The sequence below is a fragment of the Oryctolagus cuniculus genome, chromosome 8 (assembly GCF_964237555.1).
Source record: "Oryctolagus cuniculus chromosome 8, mOryCun1.1, whole genome shotgun sequence".
In the NCBI taxonomy this organism is placed as follows: Eukaryota; Metazoa; Chordata; class Mammalia; order Lagomorpha; family Leporidae; genus Oryctolagus; species Oryctolagus cuniculus.
Genome location: NC_091439.1, coordinates 90,389,618 through 90,412,473, shown reverse-complemented (window position 1 = coordinate 90,412,473; position 22,856 = coordinate 90,389,618). Strand labels below are relative to the sequence as shown.

Sequence of the window (22,856 nt, the reverse complement as noted above, 5' to 3'; positions counted from 1 at the left end):
ACATGGGATGCTGGAGCCACAGGTAGAGGATTAACTAAGTGAGCCACGGATCCAGCCCCGAGGGCAGGATTTCTACAATAGCCCCTTATCCTTCTTTTTTTTTTTTTTTTTTTTTTTTTTTGACAGGCAGAATGGACAGTGAGAGAGAGAGACAGAGAGACAGAGACAAAGGTCTTCCTTTTGCCGTTGGTTCACCCTCCAATGGCTGCCATGGCCGGCACGCTGCGGCCAGCGCACCGCACTGATCCGATGGCAGGAGCCAGGTGCTTCTCCTGGTCTCCCATGGGGTGCAGGGCCCAAGCACTTGGGCCATCCTCCACTGCACTCCTGGGCCACAGCAGAGAGCTGGCCTGGAAGAGGGGCAACCGGGACAGAATCCGGCGCCCTGACCGGGACTAGAACCTGGTGTGCCGGCGCCACAAGGCGGAGGATTAGCCTAGTGAGCCACGGCACCGGCCATCCTTCTCTTCTGTTGAACCTGATAACAGTGCTAAGTAAGCAACTGCATATACTCTTCTTTCCAATTAATCTCTCTCTCTCTCTCTGAACACCACACAATGTTGTTACCTACCGTTCCCCCCTCATCCAGACTTTCCAACACTTGTAGGATATCATTTCCACCTCACTCTAACTATACTGATCTCCCACTCTCTAAATTCATATGGTTGTAACTCAGTACTACACATCTAGTACTTTATTAGATTGCTCGGGGTTTTTTTCTGTTTTAAGGTAGCATACCAATGTTATGAATCTATAAACCAACACACAAGTCGTCAACAGGGCTGGCACAGCAGGTAAAACTGCTGCCTGCAATGCTGGCATCCCATGTGGGCACCAGCTTGTAAACCAGGTGCTCAGCTTCCAATCCAGCTCCCTACTAATGTACCTGGGAAAGCAGCAGAAGGTGGCCTGAGTTCTTAAGCCCCTGCTACCCATGTGGGAAACCTGGCTCAGTCCCTATTGCTGCCGTCATTTGACGAGTGAACCAACAGATGGAAGATCTCTCTCCCTCTCTTTCTGTAACTGACTTTCAAATAAATTAAATCTTTAACAAAAAAAGTCCAGCCGGTGCCGTGGCTCAATAGGCTAATCCTCCGCCTTGCGGTGCCGGCACACCGGGTTCTAGTCCCGGTCGGGGCGCCGGATTCTGTCCCGCTTGCCCCTCTTCCAGGCCAGCTCTCTGCTGTGGCCCAGGAGTGCAGTGGAGGATGACCCAAGTACTTGGGCCCCGCACCCCATGGGAGACCAGGAGAAGCACCTGGCTCCTGACTTCGGATCAGCGCGGTGCGCCGGCCGCAGTGAGCCGGCCGCGGTGGCCACTGGAGGGTGAACCAACAGCAAAAAGGAAGACCTTTCTCTCTTTCTCTCTCTCTCACTGTCCACTCTGCCTGTCAAAAAAAAAAAAAAAAAAGTCATCAACATTCTGCTAATAACATAAGCATTCTTACCCTTCAGAGAAGAAAGGAACCATAAGTCAGACTTTCTGAGGTATGTATTTTAGAGCATCTACTTCTTACTACTGCCTTTTAAGAAAGCAATAATCATAGCTGCAAGTAGAAATATTACAAATCATACTAGAATTTAAGCTGCTTTTCCAAAGCACTATGAAAACCTTGGACAGCGTACTGGGTTAAGCCTCCGCCTGTGGCGCTGGCCAACCAAATGGTGGCTGGTTCGAATCCCAGCTGCTCCTATTCCAATCCAGCTCTTTGCTATGGCCTGGGAAAGCATTGGAAGATGGCTCAAGTATGTGGGCCCCTGGACCCATGTGGTAGATCCAGAAGAAGCTCCTGGCTCCTGGCTTCATATCAGTCCAGCTCCAGCTGTTTCAGTCATTTGGGGAGAGAACCAGAGGATGGAAGACCTTTCTCTATGTCTCTCCCTCTGTGTGTGTGTGTAACTCTACCTCTCAGATAAACAAAATAAATAAAATCTTAAAAAAAAGAAAAACCTTAAAAATTATGCAAACAGAATTAAATACCTTATGTTTTCCTTGAAGATTCATGGCTAGGCATAAATTACATTTCAAACAGTGGAAAAAATCTTCCTTTGGGCCAATCCTAACAAAAGACATGAAATACAAAAGATTAGATTACCTGTACTACAGTGATAATCTGTCATTATATAATACATACATTTAGTCTCATTATAAACAAAATCCAAACTATACAGACTTATGTAAGATAAACCCCCATCTCCCCACATCCCTCTCCATACAGAACCACTGTAAACAGAATGGTATCTACTGGGGCTGGTACTGTGGAGTGGTGGGTAAAGCCCCAGTCTGCAACGTCAGCATCCCATATGGGTGCTAGTTCTAGTCTCCACTGTTCCACTTCCAATCCAGCTTTGTTATGGCCTGAGAGAGCAGCAGAAGATGGCCCAAGTCCTTGGGTGCTTGCACCCATGTAGGAGACCCATAAGAAGCTCCTGGCTCCTGGCTTCAGATGGGCCCAGCTCTGGCCATTGAGGACATTTGGGGAGTGAATCAGCAGATGGAAGACCCCCACCCCACTCTGTTTCTCTCTGCCTCTCAAATAAATAAATTAAAAAAAAAAAAAGAATGGTATCCACTAAGCCTTTTTTTTTTTTAAACAAAATTACATACCTTAACATATAGAGACACACTTTGGGTTTTATTTCTTACATGAATGAATTCTTTGTATATAAGCTATTTTGCAGTTTGTTTTTTTTTTTTTTTTTACTTCACAATATGTCTGTCTATACCAAACCACTTAATTCTTCTTAATAGCTACATAGTAGCCTAGTGAGCCACGGCGCCGGCCTAGAATATTTATCTTTCATTGACTTAAAGGTCTTTATAGTTCTCCTACATACACAGCTAACAATTACAGATTTTCTCTTCTTTTAAAGTTATTTATTTGAAAGGCAGACTTAGGAGAAACAGACAGAAATCTTCCACCTGCTTGTCCACTCCCCAAATGACTCCAGGGCTGGGCCTGGCCAAAGTCAAGAACCAGGAACTTCATCGGGGTCTCTACATGGGTGACAGGGGCCCAAGTATTCAATCAGAAGCAGCACAGCCAAGACTCAAACTGGCACTGGGATGCTGGCACATGTCTGTCCTTGGCTTTTCATTTTTAAATCTACTTCAATCCATTAGATATGTGTTACATATGGTAAAGAGATTTACTAGTTGCCCCTAAATGTCCATTCTCTGCTTCTTCTATAGCACATTTGGCAAGGCAATAACCAACTGAGAACTGTCTTTAACAAAGACTATTTTCCAGACTCTCTGGAGCTTATGACCAGAAGAGAAAAATAGCAGTCTGTGTTGTTACCTTAAAAGGAAAGAGTATAGAGCCAGTGTCGTGCACAGTGAATTAAGCTGTGGTCTGCAATGCCAGCATCCCATATGAGCACCAATTCCAGTACTGGCTGCTCTGCTTCCAACCCAGCTTCCTGCAAATGTGCCTGGGAAAGCAGCAGCAGATAGCCCAATTGCTTGGGCCCCAGCCACCCACATGGGAGACCCACACGGAGTTCCTGGCTCCTGGCTCTGGCCTGGCCCACCCCCAACAGTTGTAGCCATTTGGGGAGTAAACTAGCAAATAATAGCTCTTTCTGTCACCCTGCCTTTCAAATAAATAAAACAAATCTTAAAAAAAAAAAAAAGAAAAGAAAAGAAGGAAAAGAAAAGGTATGTTCTCCCTTCATGAATCTGCCTCCTTCCCACTGGCCAGAACACAGCACTGAAGCAGCTTACACTAGATAGAGAAATACCAACAGCCTGGAATCCTGTGTAACTACACTTTTCCATTAGAAACAAACATCTATCTTTCTTTTTTTTATTTTTATTTTTATTATTTTTGACAGGCAGAGTGGACAGTGAGAGAGAGAGACAGAGAGAAAGGTCTTCCTTTTGCCGTTGGTTCACCCTCCAATGGCCGCCACGGCCGGCGCACCGCGCTGATCCGATGGCAGGAGCCAGGTACTACTTATCCTGGTCTCCCATGGGGTGCGGGGCCCAAGCACCTGGGCCATCCTCCACTGCACTCCCTGGCCACAGCAACAAACATCTATCTTTCTTAAGTCATTATTAGTTCACTTTCTGCCACAAGATGTTAAAACATATTATAATGAACCCACAGGGTTTAAGAATCTACTTGTATTTCCCAAATGGATAATAAATTATCTTAATAATAGCCTTTCCTCAATTTAAAATGCCACTTGTTGTAAATTCATGTGTATAATAAATATGTCTGTATATACATACACTGCATCTTTTTCCACTTACCTATCTGTCTACTCCTGCACAAAGAGCAAACCACTTGACTTACTATGGCTTCACAATGTGTTGATATGTGAAAAGACAATGCCTTCTATTGTCCTTCCTTTAAAAAATGTGCTTAGCTACTATGAATTTTCTCTTACAGGTGAATGTTGCAGCCTGTCACATTCCACAGGTCAAATCCTGCAGGGAGACTTCCACTACTGCCCAAGACAGAGATCAGATCTACCCTCCCATCTGAACAACAAAATACATGGAACAACAGTTCCACTGAACATCAAGCAACAAAGAGCAATGGTAGGTACAGAGACAGAAAACAAACTAAGTGAGCCCAACAAGGGCTCCAGTTTAGTGCCTCAAGTTTTCAGGCCAGAACAGGAGAGAGGAACCAAAGTGAAGCCAGGTAGACTTCAAGACTGAAATCATGAGCTGAGAGTTTTGGGAACCTAGACTGCTTGAGTTCGTAGGTCACATAACCAGAGAGTATAGAGGCACAAGGAGGAGCCCCTTGAGTATTTAGGGATATGCAACACAAGGCTGTGAAAAAACTACTCACAGCCAGGGAAAGAAGCACCTTAAAGAACTAGAAGGAACACTGCCAGTCACTCATGGCCAGAACAGAGTAACTCATAATTCAAGAGCACGGGGCAGAATACTCAGGAACATACTGCCTCCACAGCGAGGACCAGGCACTCGCAGATCCACCTCATAAACTACAAAAGCAAGTCCCAGAAAGCTCAAGCTATTTCAAATCTTACCACATCCGAAAATAAAACTATAAAGATTTACAGAAATACCAAAGTATCCAGCACACAACAAGGTAAAAATCATGATGTCTGGTATCTAATCAACAATGACCAGAAATACAAAGGGGCAGAAAAACAAGCCCTGGATAGGGAAGAATAATCAATCAGCACCTATCCAGAACTCCGTTAATTAGGAGGGAAGGGCATTAAAATAGCCATAGCTACATTCTGCATGTTCAAGGAGTTAATATAGATATATATAGGACATTTTTTTCCCTTTTGGATTTCTTTTTTTTTTTTTTTAATTTATTTGACAGAGTTAGACAGTGAGAGAGAGACAGAGAGAAAGGTCTTCCTTCCGTTGGTTCACCCCACAAATGACTGCTACGGCCAGAGCTACCCCAATCCGAAGCCAGGAGCCAGGTGCTTCCTCCTGGTCTCCCACGCAGGTGCAGGGGCCCAAGCACCTGGGCCATCCTCCATTGCCCTCCCAGGCCACAGCAGAGAGCTGGACTGGAAGAGGAGCAACCGGGACTAGAACCCGGCGCCCATATGGGATGCCAGCACCGCAGGCGGAGGATTAACCAAGTGAGCCATGGCGCCAGCCCCTATATAAGACATTTTTAAAAGACCTAAATCAAACTTCTAGATAAAAACCACAGTCTTAAATGAAAAACTGCACTGTTAGAATTAATGGCAAGGTAGATACTGCTAAAGCAAAGATCAGCCAACTTGAAGGCATTGTAATAGGAACTACCCAAAGCCGGCGCCGTGGCTCAATAGGCTAATCCTCCACCTTGCGGCGCCGGCACACCGGGTTCTAGACCCGGTTGGGGCGCCGGATTCTGTCCCGGTTGCCCCTCTTCCAGGCCAGCTCTCTGCTATGGCCAGGGAGTGCAGTGGAGGATGGCCCAGGTGCTTGGGCCCTGCACCCCATGGGAGACCAGGAAAAGCACCTGGATCCTGGCTCCTGCCATCGGATCAGCGTGGTGCGCCGGCTGCAGCGGCGGCCATTGGAGGGTGAACCAACGTCAAAGGAAGACCTTTCTCTCTCTGTCTCTCTCTCTCACTGTCCACTCTGCCTGTCAAAAATTAAAAAAAAAAAAGGAACTACCCAAAGTGAAATGAAGAAAAAAGAATTTTTAAAAATGAACTGCAGGGCTGGCACTGTAGCACAGCAACTTAAGCTGGCACCTGAGGTGCCAGCATCCCATATGGCCACTGGTTCAAGTTCCAGGCTGCTCCACTTCCAGTCTAGCTTTCTGCTAATGCACCTGGGAAAGCAACAGAAGATGGCCCAAGTCCCTGAGACCTAGCACTCACATGGGATATCCAGATGAAGCTCCTGGCTCCTGGCTTTGGCCTGACCCAGACCTAGCCATTGAGGCTATTTGAGGAGTCAAACAGTAGATGGAAGATCTCTCTCTCTCTCTCTCTCTCTCTCTCTCTCTCTGCCTCTCCATCTCTCTGTAACTCTTTCAAATAAATATATATATATATATATATATTTTTTTTTTGACAGGCAGAGTGGACAGTGAGAGAGAGAGACAGAGAGAACGGTCTTCCTTTTGCCGTTGGTTCACCCTCCAATGGCTGCCGCGCTGCGGCCGGCGCACCGCGCTGATCCGATGGCAGGAGCCAGGTGCTTCTCCTGGTCTCTCATGGGGTGCAGGGCCCAAGCACCTGGGCTATCCTCCACTGCACTCCCTGGCCACAGCAGAGAGCTGGCCTGGAAGAGGGGCAACCGGGACAGAATCCGGCGCCCTGACCGGGACTAGAACCTGGTGTGCCGGCGCCGCAAGGCGGAGGATTAGCCTAGTGAGCCGCGGCGCCGGCCATCAAATAAATCTTAAAAAATATAAATAAACACAGCATGCATAAGCTAGTAAACAACTTCAAGCAACTACTATGCATGTAACTGAAGATCCCAAGGGCAGAAGGCAGAAAGAGAGGGCAGACAGAAAACACAGCTGAAGTTCTAAAGTAATGGCCAAAAATTTCAAGTAATTGATGAAAACTGTAACTCAGATTGAAGAAGCTCAATAAACCCTAAGCACAGTCAACATGAAAAAAACGATACTACAGAACATCATAGTCAAACTATTTGTTCAAAATCAGGGATAAAAGAATAACCTTAAAAGTAGCAAGAGTAAAAGGTATGTATAGAGAAAGCAAGCTAAGGACCACTTCAGATTTCTCACTGGAAACAATATACAGTAGATCAACATCTTTAAAGTACTGAAAGAAAAAAGAAGCTGTCAGACTAGAATTCTACATCCAGAAAAAAATAATTTTCAAACACAAAAGAAAAATAAGGAGGGTTCAAACATATAAAAGTGAAAATGACTTGTTATAGGAGACAAGCACAGGAAAAAACGTGGAAAAATTTCTTAGCGGGGGCCAGCGCTGTGGCATAACGGGTAAAGCCACTGCCTGCAGTGCCAGCATCCCATATGGGTGCCAGTTTGAGTCCCGGCTGCTCCACTTCCAATCCAGCTCTCTGCCATGGCCTGCAAAAGCAGTACAAGATGGCCCAAGTCCTTGGCCCAAGTCCTTGGGCCCCTGCACCTACGTGGGAGACCTAGAAGAAGCTCCTAGCTCCTGGCTTTGAAACAGTGCAGCTCCAGCCATTGCGGCCAATTGGGGAGTGAACCAGCGGATGGGAAGACCTCTCTCTGCCTCTCCTTTTCTCTCTCTGTGTAACTCTCACTTTCAAGTAAATAAATAAATCGTTAAAAAAAATTTTTTCCTTAGAAATATGGGTTTACACAAAGAACTAAAGAGCACTGAAAATGTTAACTGCATGAGTAAGTAAACATTATTTAAAACTATTTCAAAGATAATTGACTCTTCATAACAAAAGCAGTTGATTTGGTTTTGGTACTGTGATCAGCTAGCACTGACGTACACACTCTGCAGCAGTGTTTCCTGACCTTAACCTCCACACACAGGAGCAAATGTCTCTACACTGTGATGGGTACCCCCAGACTTCCTCCCTCCCTACACACACACACTCACACTCCAAATACGAGCCCAAGCTCCACAGAGCAAGACTTATCCTTACTGTGTATGACACACTCAGACCTCTTTTACTCTATCTTCTTTTGTGGTTGTGATGACACAAAATTCAGTTCAACTTAAAACACAATTCTATAGCCGGCACCACAGCTCACTAGGCTAATCCTCTGCCTTGCGGTGCCGGCATACCAGGTTCTAGCCCCGGTCGGGGCGCCGGATTCTGTCCCGCTTGCCCCTCTTCCAGGCCAGCTCTCTGCTGTGGCCCGGGAGTGCAGTGGAGGATGGCCCAAGTGCTTGGGCCCTGCACCCCATGAGAGACCAGGAGAAGCACCTGGCTCCTGCCATCGGATCAGTGCGGTGCGCCAGCCGCAGTGAGCCGGCCGTGGTGGCCACTGAAGGGTGAACCAATGGCAAAAGGAAGACCTTTGTCTCTGTCTCTCTCTCTCACTGTCCACTCTGCCTGTCAAAAAAATAAATAAATAAATAAAAACACAATTCTATAAATACTATTAACTCCTGCCTTCAACCTAAGTCTCTACTTCTCCCTGCAATGCCTCTCCTCCATCTTTCACTACCTCCCCTTAGGCTTAGTTATTTATTTACACCCCAGCTCACCCCAACCTATTTTTTTTAAGGGAAAGGGCTTATTGAGGGGAAACCCAACAGACTGGAGGGAAGAGGCAAAGAAGGAAAAGAGGGAGAAGGAAAGCATAAGAGAGAGATCAAGAGAGTAAGAGAGATCAAGAGACGGAAAGAGAGAGATCAAGAGAGCCACGTGTTCAGGAACAGGTCCTTTTAAAACTTTTCCAGGGAGTGGGCAGGGAAGTAGGAGAGGCGAATCCCATTAGGATGGAGGTGGAGCTGACACTGGTGGTTGGGCCATGGGGTCACCTGGTTTCCAGCCATGGTGGTGGGAGCTAGAGCCTAGGATTCACCTCAACCTATTTAACTTCAACTTATCACCATTATAATTTTACTCAAGTCTCCCTACAAAGGACAGCTGCAACCCCTACAATCAAACACCACAGCTGAGACTGCTCCTTAAGTCCATTTTTCCAGGAACAATACAAACTTCAAGACAAGAATTATGCTTTCTGATCAATGCCATGTGACACATAGCACAGAACTGTCTGATACTTATTTAATAGCTTACAAAAATGTGAAAACAGGATCCAACCCTTAGGTTAAAGTATCATTTTATTAATGGTTATTTTATTTCTCCAATTCAATTTCAAGTTTTTTAACTTTATAAATTTAAAAGGTGTGTTCATTTAAGACATGCAGAACATAAAGAAGCATGAATAAATAAAGACAATATACAAAACCTTCAATCATGCATGATTACACCACTAATGTGCCAATTATTGCTAATATTTTGGTATATAGGATATATTGGCCAGCCTTTTATCAATCATTTCCCCAATCCCTAAACATTATTCAAGTCATATTTTACTAGGGCTCCCAAATCCAACAATTCTCCAAAACATACTGGTTGCTTCCAATTTTTCACTATATTAAATTCTACAACAAATATTCTGCTAATAATTACTGGTACACATCTTTATTTCTTGGAGATAATTTAAAAATGGGATTGCATCTTCAAAATGTTCAAACATTGTTTTCTAAATTAGAACACAAGAGGGCCGGCGCTGTGGCTCACTAGGCTAATCCTCCGCCTGCGGCACCAGCATCCCATATGGGCGCCGGGTTCTAGTCCTGGCCATTTGGGGAAGGTGAGCCAATGGAAGGAAGACCTTTCTCTCTGTCTCTATCTCTCTCTCTCACTGTATAACTCTGCCTGTCAAAAAAAAAAAAATTAGAACACAAGAATTACTTCTATATAATACTGTTTTATAACAAATAATTTAATAACAATGGGGAAGTATTTTTTATTTAAGGAATTAATACATTAGATTCTCAGGGTCACAGCAAATGCAAGATAATTACAACACAATTCTCATGTTAATAAAAAGAGAACAGGTTAAATGTAGTTCATAGAACAATTCGAAGACTATAATGATACTTCTCCCATTTTTTTTAAACTCATTCTAGTACATTCCAATGAGATTATATACAGTCACTATAAAAAAGTTAAGATCAAATATTTGCTCCTGATGAAAAGAAGATTGACTCCTGTCTCTGGGGTACATTGCTCTGAGAAATGTTGCCACAGTTGAAAGATAATCTACAACAATAATGAAGCTATTTTAAAATGTCAAGTAAGGAAAAGCACAAAATTAAACTCTGCAAAACACTGACTTGCTCACAGTGACTACTAAGGATGAGCCGCAACTTTTCAAACCTCTACCTCCAAATCACAGTCAGGGACAACCCAGGAGAACAGATAAGAGCCAAGAGTAGAAGAAATGAAAGCAAGAAAGCCATGCCAAGCAGCCCTGCTCATCCTTGCCTTGCAGACGTTCAGTATACTAAAACTAATGATGAAGCTTCATAATACACTAAAAGCAACTGCAAAATAAGCATTTCAAATATTACTGAACAATGAAAACAGACATGACGCCTCTTAAAATACCTACTTGAAGTGATCATAATCTTTGGTTTAATGCCTGAGTCACATAATTTTATGACAGCCAATAATATGAAAATTTCTTATTCTATACTTTAGATACTTAGAACACGAAATGAGTTCTATGAGCAAGAATTAGAAAACCAACATTCTAGATTTACATTGCAGTATTAGCAAGTCAGAAGTTCTAATAAAGGATGTAGATTAAATTCAGCATTCACCAAACCTATATGACTGCAAGTCTTTTCATCAACATCCATCCTATGCTAGGGTCCAGTCCCTCTTATAATTCACTGTTCTCTAAAGATTAGTATTTTATGGCATTTATTCTTTCCTAGAGACCTTCAGAAGAGCTATTTTGTAAAAGAATATACTGATTCTATTTTGCAGTTATCATATGGGTTCCTTGAAGCCTTTTATAAATTTGATACATAATGGGATCTCAAGGATCTCGTTTTTCCTTTATGTTAAGGCATTTTAATATTCAGTATCCTAAGAACTTTCTCATAGTAATTATTAGCTGTTCCCAACTATCCTGACAAAAAAGACTAATACAAGAAGCATGTTGAAAAAACCTCAAAAGGTGAACCAACATGGAATAAATCATTATGTATCAGCCTTCAATTTTCTTTCTGTATTGCTCAAACTATTACATCATCTTTCATGAAGGTTATTAAAATGCTCAGCTATAATCCTCTTTATAACTTTTTAAGTTTTCCTTTTGTAAATTAAGAAATCAGAACTTTTAATTTCTTTGCTAGAAAACATGATGGCAAACAGAAAAACACTGACAGAAAAATTTAGACACGGCAGGAGATAAATGCAGAGACAGGTAGCAACACTCTAGTCAGGAGTTCTCCACCTAGGCACAACTGACATTGTGGACCAGCTAAGTCTCTGTGGCAGGGGATTGTCTTCTTTGTCGCTCCCCCTCTTCGCGGAGGAACGACACAGGACCCTGCGCTGTTCTTTCGTCTGCTTGGCCCTCCCCGGGTTTGCTGCTGGTTCTTCCCGGGTTGGCTACTATCCCTTCCACCTCCGTGGAGGGGCAGTTCCCCCTGGCCACATTCCCCACTTCCGCAGGGGAGCGGCACACCGCCGGCCGGCTCTCTTGGGGGCTGCACAGGCGTTCCCTCAGATGTTCCCCTTAGATGTTCCTGGTGCATGCCGTCTCTCTCCTCCTTTATAGTCCTCCTCCGCCAATCCTAACTCGGCTGCCCACACGCCGAGTACGCTGCTCTCCTCCAATCAGGAGCAAGTCCTACAGTTTATTGGCTGAACTGGAGGCAGCTGTATAGAAGCCTCTTTCTTCTCTTCCAGCGCCATATTGTGGGAGAGCAGATGCATAGAATAAGTCTTAATTCCAGTAACAATATAGTCCGAATTGCTCCCCACACTTCTTCACTATAGGTTCCTGGCAGCACCTTGGCTTCTATCCAGTCGATGCCATGGTATTGCCCCCATCCCCTGGCTGTGACAAAAGTATCTCCAAGTACTTCCAAGTATCTACTGGGGCAAAAACATCCCCAGTTGAGAACTCTAAGGCTGAAATGAAATTGATCTTATAAGCAATTAAAAAAAATTACAGTTTGTAGAAGACGATATCCTAGTTAAATAGTCTCATTCAAGAAAAGGAATGCCTAGTGGTTAAGATGCCACTGGGGATGCCCAAATTCCAGACTAGCTCATGTTTCAGCTCTGCTCCCAATTCCGGCTTCCTGTTAGACACTCCTTGGGAGGCACAAGATGATGGGAAAAAGCTTGCGGCTTAGAATGTATACCCAGTAAAGATGTCACTCAAAAGTCAAGGTAAAATAAAGACATATTTTAAAAGACAAAAACTCAGAGAATTTGTCACCAGCAGAGTCTCACTGAAAACATTAAAGAGAATTCTTCAAACAAAAGGGAAATAACCTCAAAGATGAAAGTGGAGACTCAGAAAAGAAACAGGACAACAGGTATAGCAAGTAAATGACAACAGCATGTAAACCCTATCGGTGTTTAAGGTCTTTGTTAATCCTCCGCCTTGTGGCACCAGCATCCCATATGGGTGCCCAGTTCTAGTCCCGGTTGCTCCTCTTCCAGTCCAGCTCTCTGCTGTGGCCCAGGAGGACAGTGGAGGATGGCTCAAGTGCTTGGGCCCCTGCACCTGCATGGGAGACCAGGAAAAAGCACCTGGCTCCTGGCTTCAGATCGGCACAGCACCGGCCATGGCGGCCATTTGGGGAGTGAACCAACGGAAGGAAAACCTTTCTCTCTGTCTCTCTCTCTCACTGTCTATAACTCTACCTATCAAAAAGTTTAAAAAAAAAAAAAAGCTAGAAATATTATATAACAACAAATGTATCAATTACCGAGGAAAAATACGTAACAGTCTAAGTATATGGGAAACTAACAGCATAGGCTTAAAACAGATAAAAACTGGCTTGCATTAGGCCTAATAGTTAAGATGCCAGCAGGATGCCTGCATCTAACAACTGCCTGAGTTCAAATCCTAACTCTGGCTCTCAATTTCAGTTTCTTGTTAATGCTGACCCTGGGAGGCAGCAGGTGAGACAGCTCAAGTAGTTGGGTCCTGCCACCCACAAAAGAAAACTGGACTGAGTTCCTTTTTCCCAGTCCAGCTCTAGCTATTGTAGTTCGGGAAGTAAACACAAGCAGATGGGAGCTTTCTCTGCCTGTCTCTCAAAACAAACAAAAAATATATAAGACAAGATGTAAATAGAACATATAATGAATCATTCCATTTGTAAAAAGTTCATAAAGTCAGCACAGTGGTAACATTTAGCAGACTGTATTAACTTAAGAGGGACATAAAGAAGGTTCTGTGAATGTTTCTTGGTGGTGGTTACAGAATTTGAATACTGTGTTGGAATTCACAAAATTGTCTACTTTTAATTTATGTATCATTTGGTATGTTTGTCATCTTCCCTACAAACAACAATATATCAAAGAAAAGCAAGAAAGTGATTTAAAATACTCAAGACAGTGGCCATCTCCAGTGCGACAAGATGTGGAGGTGGAAGACCGTGATACTGAGGATCCTCATCCTGTGTAGTATACACTCATGTGTGTGTTTGTGTTGTAGTTTCTAACAAAAAGTTTAAAAAGTAAAAAATAGGAGCAGGCATTATGGTGTAGCAGGTTAAGCCTCCACCTGCAATGCCAGTATCCCATATGCGCACCAGTTCCAGACCAGCTGTTACACTTCCAACCCAGCTTCCTGCTAATGTGCCTGGGAAAGCAGCAGGAGATGGCCCAAGTGCTTGGGGCCCCACACCAACTTGGAAGACCAGGAAGCAGCTCTGGATTCCTGGCTTCAGCCTGGCCCAGTCCCAACCATTCGGGGAACGAACCAGCAGATGAAGATCTCTCTGTCTCTCCCTCTCTCTATAATTCTGCCTTTCAAAAAAACTTTAAAAAAAAAAAAAAAAAAAAAAAAAACTTAGGAAAAAAGTAAAAATTTTTTAAATACAAGAAAGCTTATATAACTGGAATATAAAGGAAAAATATTTTTGCACAGCTGTGCAATGTGCTTATATTTCATACTAAATGTTTATTACAAGTCAAAAAGCTAAAACTTTAAAGATTATACAGTAAAAGTTACAGTAAGTTGATTAATCTACTATTTTTATATAAACTCAGTGTAGCCTAAGCAAACGGTGTTGATAGTCCAGTGGTGGACAGTAATGCTCTAGGCCTCCCCACTCACTGACTCACCCAGAGCAACTTCTAGTCCTGCAAGCTCCATTCATGGTTAAGTGTCCTCTATTTTACATCCTATTTTTATTGTTTCCCACGTTCAGATACACAAATACTTACCATTGTGTTACAACTGCTCACAGTATTCAGTACAGCATCACACTGCACAGGTTTGCAGCCTAGGAGCTAACAGGCTGTATCACACAGCCTAGGAGTATAGTAGGCTGTACCATGTAAGTACACTCAGTGATGTCTGCACAACAAAATCACCTAACAAAGTTTCCGAAAATGTATCCCCATCACTTGTTTAAAATATTTATTTATTTATTTGAAAGGCAGAGATACAGAAAGAGAAGGGCAGAGACAGAGAGGAGAGAGGGAAATAGATCTTCCACTTGCTGGTTCATTCCCCAAATGACCACAATGGCCAGGCCAAACCCAGGAGCTTCTTCTGGGTCTCCCACATGGGTCTTCCACTGCTTTCCCAGATGCATTAGCAGAGAGCTGGATAGGAAGTGGAGCAGCTGAGACTTGAACCTGAACCCATATGCGATACTGGCATCACAGGCAGAGGCTTAACCTTCAGTCTGGCCCATATCCCTGTAATTAATCAACACATGACACCATCCTGTATGGCTCCCATGCCTATGTATATTAATAAACCTGTGATGGTTTTTCTCCTGCTAACCTGTATGTCTTCAGTTTATTTTCCAGACTCGACTATCAAAACTTTTAGAGGCAAAGTTCGAACTTCTCAGTGATGCAGGTAGTGCACTTGTAAATGAGTAGATTGTAGGTTATTTTATTTTTACTCTCTCTATTTTCCTGTTTTCTCACTTTCATAAAACCAATAAGTATATTTTGGTAATTTTTAAAAACTCTTTTTTAATAAAAAAGGAAAAATTTAGCCCAACTTTCTAGCCCAGTTGCCTATAAAACACTTCACAAAAATATCCTAAAGCTAAATTTAAATGAGTTTTGCAGAAGAGACATGAAGGGGACGTGAGCACTGTTTAATGGCAGGTTACGCCACAGCCTGCAGTGCCAGCATCTCTTATGGGCTCCACTTCTGATCCAGCTCCCTGCTAGTGTGCTAGAAAAACAGCAGATGGCAGCCCTGGTATTTGCGCCCCTGCACCCACGAGGGAGACCTGAATGAAACTCCTGGCTCCTAGCTTCAGTCTGGCCCAGTCCTGGCCATTTGGAGAGTGAACCAATGTTTGGAAAACATCTCCCTCTCGCTGCCTCTCCCTCTCTCTGTAACCCTTACTTTCAAATAAATAAATAAATCTCTAAATTAAAAACAAAGAGGCATGAAGACACTTTTTAGAATAATGTAACACACATATATATAATTAATTGTCAATACTTGATAAACTAGACACTTAATACATTTTATCAGATGTAAGTTATATTCTCATAAAGTTGATTTTAAAAACTGTTATTGCCCAGAAACATTAGAGGTAATTAGAAAAGAACATTTTACACACAGTACCTACAAATTCCACAGTTTTCACAATGATATTGCTTCTTATCTTTGTCGAACAAGTGGCATATATTGCAATAATATTCTCCAAACAATGTACTACACTCTTCACAAGTCTGCTGGGCCTAAAAAAGACACAAGAAATTAAAAACTGGAATAAACTTACTGAGACATTTTTAATGACTATTTGAATGTCCAGGATTTATGTTGATGTACATGCAGTTTTATTTATTTTACACATTTTAAAACATCTAAATCAAAGATAATTATCTAAGTTATAGTATCACTTGCAAAATTTTTGATTAAATTTTCAAAGCACTTCAATAAAAGATTTTACAAAATAGAAATAAGTCATGAAAATCTTACATGTTGAATCTTTTCACAGTTTATACACTGCACTTCCTTTACTTTAAATCGATCTAGTTGATGATCTTCATTGTTATCATGACACAGGCGGCAAGTATAAAGCTTGTCACAGCAAGGTGCCTGACCCCAGGAGAGAAAAAAAGAGATAAGCAGAGAGAGAAAACAAGTTTGCTGTGCCAAGAGAAAATTTCTTTTTCTTCCTCCTCCTCCTGGAAAAAGGTCAAAGGTTACCAGAAATGGAATAGGTGCTAATGTTTCACTGTTTCTTAGCCTATTTTAACTACTTCCTGCAACATATATATATCCATATGAAGTTATACATAACCTTAGCAAGAATTAAGAAGTTTGGGAATCTCTAGACTTAGAAACGAATCCCAGAAAACACTAATTTCATTCTTAGCTTAAATGGCAAATGGACAACCTCTTCCTAGACATTTCCAGATAAATTTACTTAACATACTCAACCTTATACATAATTATATTACTTCATTAGTGTATATTAATCTGCAACTATAGATCTAACATTGAAGAAGATGCAACAAATATTAAGAGATACCTGTTGTTTTCAAAAATGCCAGAGACTGCCACCAAAATATACACTCTCCTTCTACAGAGGCACATGATTGCCCACCTCTGTTACAACTGGATCACATAAAGGGTCATATGGCCCAAAACATGGCAAGATTACACAACGAAAAAATCTGTCCCTGGAGTGACCACATGGAACAAAGGCTTACTGCCAACCTGGATCCCTCACCTTGGAATTATTAAGTGAGAAGAAACAAACTATTTTTTAAACCACGTTACCATTCTGTCTTTTCATTAGAGCCATGGAACCTTGCCCTAACTAGTATACCAAAAGATTCCAAGCCAGTGAGCTAACCCACTACTTTCTAGTACACAAACCTTGCAAAATCACTCATTTCTGAAGGCTTCCTATGCCATGACTTACCGTAACAGCTTATTCTTAAGATTTTAACACTTGACTGGCTTCCCTTCTCTCCACCACTACTCTGGTCCTGAATCTCAGTGATCCATATCCAAAATGACAATCCTTCAATACCCCAAACTCTCAATTCCTTGGCCTTCTCACTTCCAATTGCCTTGTCCTCCAATCCTCCTCATGCGCCTGCCGTCACTCTAACACTGTAAAAGAATGGTCTCAAAAAGTCTTGGTCTCAGGACCAATTTACGCTCTTAAAAATTACCAAAGATCCCAAAGAGCTTCAGTTTACATGGATTCTATCTACTGATGTACACTACAGCACAAATTAAAACAGTAACAGGTAGTTTCCACGCGCAACACCAGCATCCCATACAGGAGACCCTGCTGAAGCTCCTGACTTCAGCCTGGCCCAGCGCTGGCCACTGCAGCCATGTGGGAAGTGAACCAGCAGATGAAAGAGTCTCTCTCTCTGTCTCTCCCTCTAACTCTGACTTAAAAATAAATAAATCTTTTAAAAAAAAAGCTAATTTGTTAAATGTTACTTTTTTAAAAAATTAAATCTATTACATATTACATAAATAAAACTTAATGAATAAGGCTAGCATCGTGGTTAGTGGGTTAAGCCACCATCTACAACACCAGCAATCCATATCAAGAGTGCTAGTTGAGTCCCAGCTACTCTGCTTCCAATGGATCTCCGTGCCACTGTACCTGGGAAAGCAACAGAAGATGGCGTAAAATCTTGGGCCCCTACTACTCACACAGGAGACCCAAATGGAGCTCCTGACTCCTGGCTTTGGCCTGGCCCAGCTGTTGTGGCCATTGGGAGAGTAAACCAGTAGATGGAAGAGCTAGCTCACTCTTCCTCTCTTTCTCTCTCTACCTTTCAAATAAACTGAATCTTAAAAAAAAATAAAAATAAAATTAAAAAAAAAAAACTTAATGAAAAGCAACTACTTTCCCCCAGAATAGCTGGATTTTCATATCTGCTTCTACATTCAGTTGTGGTTGAAGCATATGAAGAATTCTGGCCTCACACAAATACCTAACTGGAAAAGGAAAGGAGTATTTTAAAAGCCTGTTCACAATCAGCCCTTAAGGCATTATGGTCTGGCTGAAAAGCTCATGAGAGCATTTCAGGCACGGAAAGCCAAGACACTGTAGCAAAAAGGGTCCTACATGAAGGACCTCTGTGGGAAGACCCCAGTGGAAAGAAGTGGTCATCAAAGAAGGATGTACTTTTCTCTGAAGGGAGGAGAGAGCTTCTACTTTTCTTACGGCCTTCTCTAAATACTGAAGGAGTCTGTGGATTCAAAAGGCTTCCATAACCTAGGCAGCTCATGTCAAGAGCCTGGGGCAGGGCCAGCTCTGTGGTGTAGTGGGTAAAGCACCTGCAGTGCCAGCATCCCACATGGATGCTGGTTCAAGACTCAGCTGCTCCACTTCCGATTCGGCCCTCTGCTATGCCCTGGGAAAGCAGAAGATGGCCCAAGTCCTTGAATCCCTGCACCTATGTGGGAGACCTGGAAGAAGCTCCTGGCTCCAGATCGGCGCAACTCCGGCTGTTGTGGCCATCCAGGGAGTGAACCAACAGATGAAAGACCTCTCTCTCTCTCTCTAACTGTGAGTTTCAAGCAAAATAAATAAATCTTTAAAAAAAAAAAGAGAGAGAGAGAGAGGGGCCGACACTGTGGCACAGTGGTTAACACCCTGGCCTGAAGCACCGGCATCACATATGGGCACCAGTTCTAGTCCCAGCTGCTCCTCTTCCAATCCAGCTCTCTGCTATGGCCTGGGATGGCAGTAGAAGATAACCCAAGTCCTTGGGCCCCTGCACCTGCGCAGAAGACCCGGAAGAAGCTCCTGGCTCCTGGCTTGTTTGGCGCAGCTCTGGCCATTGAGGCCATCTGGGGAGTGAACCAGCGGATGGAAGACCTCTCTCTCTCTGCCTCTCCTCTCTCTGTAATTCTGACTTTCACATAAATAAATCTTTTAAAAAAAAAAAAAAGAGCCTGGGGCGATCACTGATGTCATACATGAAAGTGTTAATTGTTAAATTAACAACAGGTGTCACTGTGCACTAACTTTCCATGCAGAACCTCTGTCCTCAAACAGCTGGACTATGAGAGTTAATGGTAAAACTTGTTCTCAAAGATTTACTCCGTTTTAGCGTATTAAGTATTCTTATGTCTTATAAGCTACAGTTATGTCTAAGTGCTAACAAAAGATGTATCACTCTTGGGTTCTTCAAAGTTAATTTTCTCAAAAAATGCTTAGGGGGGCCGGCGCTGTGGTAATCACTTGGTTAATCATCCACCTGCAGCATGGGATCCCATATGGGTGCCGGGTTCTAGTCCCGGTTGCTCCTCTTCCAGTCCAGCTCTCTGCTGTGGCCAGGGAAGGCAGTGGAGGATGACCCAGATGCATGGGCCCCTGCACCCACATGGGAGACCAGGAGGCGGCACCTGACTCCTGGCTTCAGATTGGCGCAGCGCGCCAGCCATGGCGGCCATTTGGAGGGTGAACCAATGGAAGGAAGAACTTTCTCTCTGTCTCTCTCTCTCACTGTCTAACTCTGCCTGTCAAATAAAAAAACTTAAAAATATAAAATATATATATAAATTAAACCTCAGAAATGTTTACCTTTATTGAATTAAAAAGTATTTTTTTCTTATTGTAAAAATAATCCTTCTGGTGTTCTATTGCACAGTAAGGTCACAATAGTTAACAAAACATATTGTATATTTCTAAATAGCTACAAGACTTTTGAATGTTCACACTACAAAGAAATCTTGAATATAAAAAGTGATGGATGCTAATTATCCTAATTTGATCATTAAAATGTATGCCTGTATTGAAATATTACATTGTACCCCATAAATATGTACAATTATTGTGTACCAATAAAAACAAATATTCTAATTTTTAAAAAAAGCCTGTTAATGGTATCTCATAATATGTAAACTTCTATGTATCTGTTAAAAATAAAGTTAAAATTTTTAAAGACTTTCATACAAGTATGGATTTTCTTTAATATTACATCAAAATTCAACAATTCTTACTACTTAGAACATGGAATCTAAAATGCAATCAATGACCCTTTTTTTGTCTGTTACATTAAAACTGACTAATCTATCTCACATTTCAAATACATCTTTTAACCTGCATTTGTCATTTGGAAAATGCCAGTACCCTGAATTATGTAGGCCCTCCAAATGTTCATACATTCACATACAATATGAAAAAAATCATTCACTTGAAGTCTTTAGGACTAGGAAGACAATCTCAATAGAAAAGGCTTCTGGTCTTGAGAAATTTTCAAGTTCAGAGAAGCTAATAAAATTTTCCAAAATTTTAATTTTTACAAGAAAGCTTCAACTCAATCACCTGCAATAAACAGTCTTGCTTCCCTCCTTTCCAAGAAAATGTCTGCCAAATATATCCAAGTCTGAATGACTTTCTTCAAGTAAAAAATGCTACTCCTTGAAAAGAACCATCAGTTCCCTTCACAATCCAACTGCACAAGAGGTCTGCCTCAAAACAACCATCTCATTTCAATCTGCTGAAGTACTTGAGGAAAAAGTCCCATTTGGTTCCACAGGGCATTAAAGAGAGTTGATAAAATACTGTCACTGCTTCACTAACAACATTGTAAGAGAAACTGCCCTTTTTTAAAATTCACGTATTTATTTGAAAGGCAGAGTGACAGAGATCAAGAGATCTTCTGTCCACTAGTTCACTGGCCCTTTTTGTTAAAACAACAGGTGTAGCACAGTTCAGTGCCACTGATTTGAGTTATACAAAGGTGTTAGCAGTTTTAGGCACTGATTTTCACCATCACACTGAAAAGGACAGATAATATATCAGCATTGATAGAAAGCAGTTTTGACCTCACAGACACCCTGAAGGGGCCTCAGCGACCCACGGGGACCACTGACCACTTGAACTGCTGCTCCAGTTTCAAGCAGGAAACTTCTCTGCCACCTCTCTTTTCAACTCGATCCCAGTCCTCCCTTGCATACAGCCCAGTTCCCTCCTGGCTTCCTCTGCATAGTTACTGTACCAAAGTCCTCCGGAACCTAAACCGAGTTAAACCCAACTCTCTTCAGCCTTTCTCAGGAACAGCTGAATATGGCTAGAGAAAAAGCATCAGCATACTGCCTGGTCAACCTATCGCAAAAAAGCCTCATCCTCTGCCTTCACTTCTTTCACAAAGAATGTACAGTCCCGGCTTCTAAGGCCAATTGTTTGTGCACAGGATCTCAGCCTCTCTAGCTACTCAAGGCCCGTGCCCCTAGTTTACCCTCTCCCTCCTCCACTACAAAATGTTCTCACTTCTTCTAAGAAAAAACAAACATGTTGTAACACCTCCATCCTTAAAGGGGGGAGGGATCCCATAATCTCACATCTCCCAGCAACCAAGGTCTCACTGTTTTTTTTCTTGCTCTCCTTTATAGCAAAAGGACTGTCTGTAATTCCAGTTTCACTTCTCATGGCATCTCTTGAGTCCACACCAATGAGGCTTACCCCCGTCACTCCACCGCCACGCCTCTTCAATATCACCAGGGACCTCCTTGCCAAATTCAAACTTCAGTTCTCAGCTTTTATCTTACTTAAGCAATGCATTTGATCTAGTTCATAACTCTTGTCTTGAAACACTTTATTTGGCCTCCCATGTTTAGAAGCGAGGAGGGGCCGGCGCCAAGGCTCACTAGGCTAATCCTCCGCCTTGCGGCGCCGGCACACCGGGTTCTAGTCCCGGCCGGGGCGCCGGATTCTGTCCCGGTTGCCCCTCTTCCAGGCCAGCTCTCTGCTGTGGCCAGGCAGGGCAGTGGAGGATGGCCCAAGTGCTTGGGCCCTGCACCCCATGGGAGACCAGGAGAAGCACCTGGCTCCTGCCTTCGGATCGGCGCGGTGCGCCGGCCGCAGCGTGCCAGCCGTGGCGGCCATTGGAGGGTGAACCAACGGCAAAGGAAGACCTTTCTCTCTGTCTCTTTCTCTCACTATCCACTCTGCCTGTCAAAAAAAAAAAAAAAAAGAAGGGAGGAGGAAGGCAAAAAAGTGACACTCGGGGCCAACTATCTGAATGCCATGAAACAGATCTAGTTCTGTGGTTTCTTCAGAGGGGACAGAAGAGTCTAAGATATCAAATTCGTTTTAGATCTCAAGTTTGAAAGAGTAATAGAACATCTCCCGGGCAGGCGCTGTGGCACAGTGGGTTAAAGCCCTGTCCTGAAGCGCCTGCATCCCATATGGGCGCCGGTTCTAGTCTGGCCTGCTCCACTTCCAATCCAGCTCTCTGCTGTGGCCTGGGATAGCAGAAGATGGCCCAAGTCCTTGGGCCCCTGCACCCACGTGGGAGACACAGAAAAAGCTCCTGGCTTTGGATCGGCACAGCTCCAGCCATTGTGGCCATCTGAAGAGTGAACCAGCGGATGGAAGACCTCTCTCTCTCTGTCTCTACCTCTATCAGTAACTCTGTCTTTCAAATAAATAAAGTAAATCTTTTTTTAAAAAGAGTAAAAGAATATCTCAACAGAAATGGAAAGTAAGGATAGCATTCCATTTCCTTACACAACATTTGAACGGCCCCATCCAACACAACGGAACGTTTCCCTAACCATGGCCTACAGAAAAGAGTTTATGTGGTTCGTCCCAGCCTGAGACTACCACCTGTATCTAATGACTCCAGTCAATGACCATCGGCACGGCTGGCTGGTGAAGTGGAACCACCAAAGAATTCAGGACGGCGACTGGGTGATGACAACAGCGGTGGTGCTAGGTCTACATTTACACTCATCCCAGGCAAAGCA

At 43.0% G+C, this 22,856-nt stretch overlaps 1 protein-coding gene across 2 annotated transcripts in view; it reads right to left on the bottom strand.

The window, feature by feature from the left end:
* RCHY1 (ring finger and CHY zinc finger domain containing 1) overlaps positions 1-22,856 on the bottom strand; it is a 31,697-nt gene that overhangs the window by 7,542 nt on the left and 1,299 nt on the right. For both annotated transcript variants that reach the window (XM_070048022.1, XM_002717011.5), the window contains exons 2-4: positions 16,098-16,217; positions 15,741-15,856; positions 1,982-2,060 (exon numbers count right to left, since the gene is read on the bottom strand). In XM_070048022.1, the coding sequence (XP_069904123.1) occupies positions 1,982-2,060; positions 15,741-15,856; positions 16,098-16,217 (315 nt within the window). The remainder of the gene's footprint in view (positions 1-1,981; positions 2,061-15,740; positions 15,857-16,097; positions 16,218-22,856) is intronic.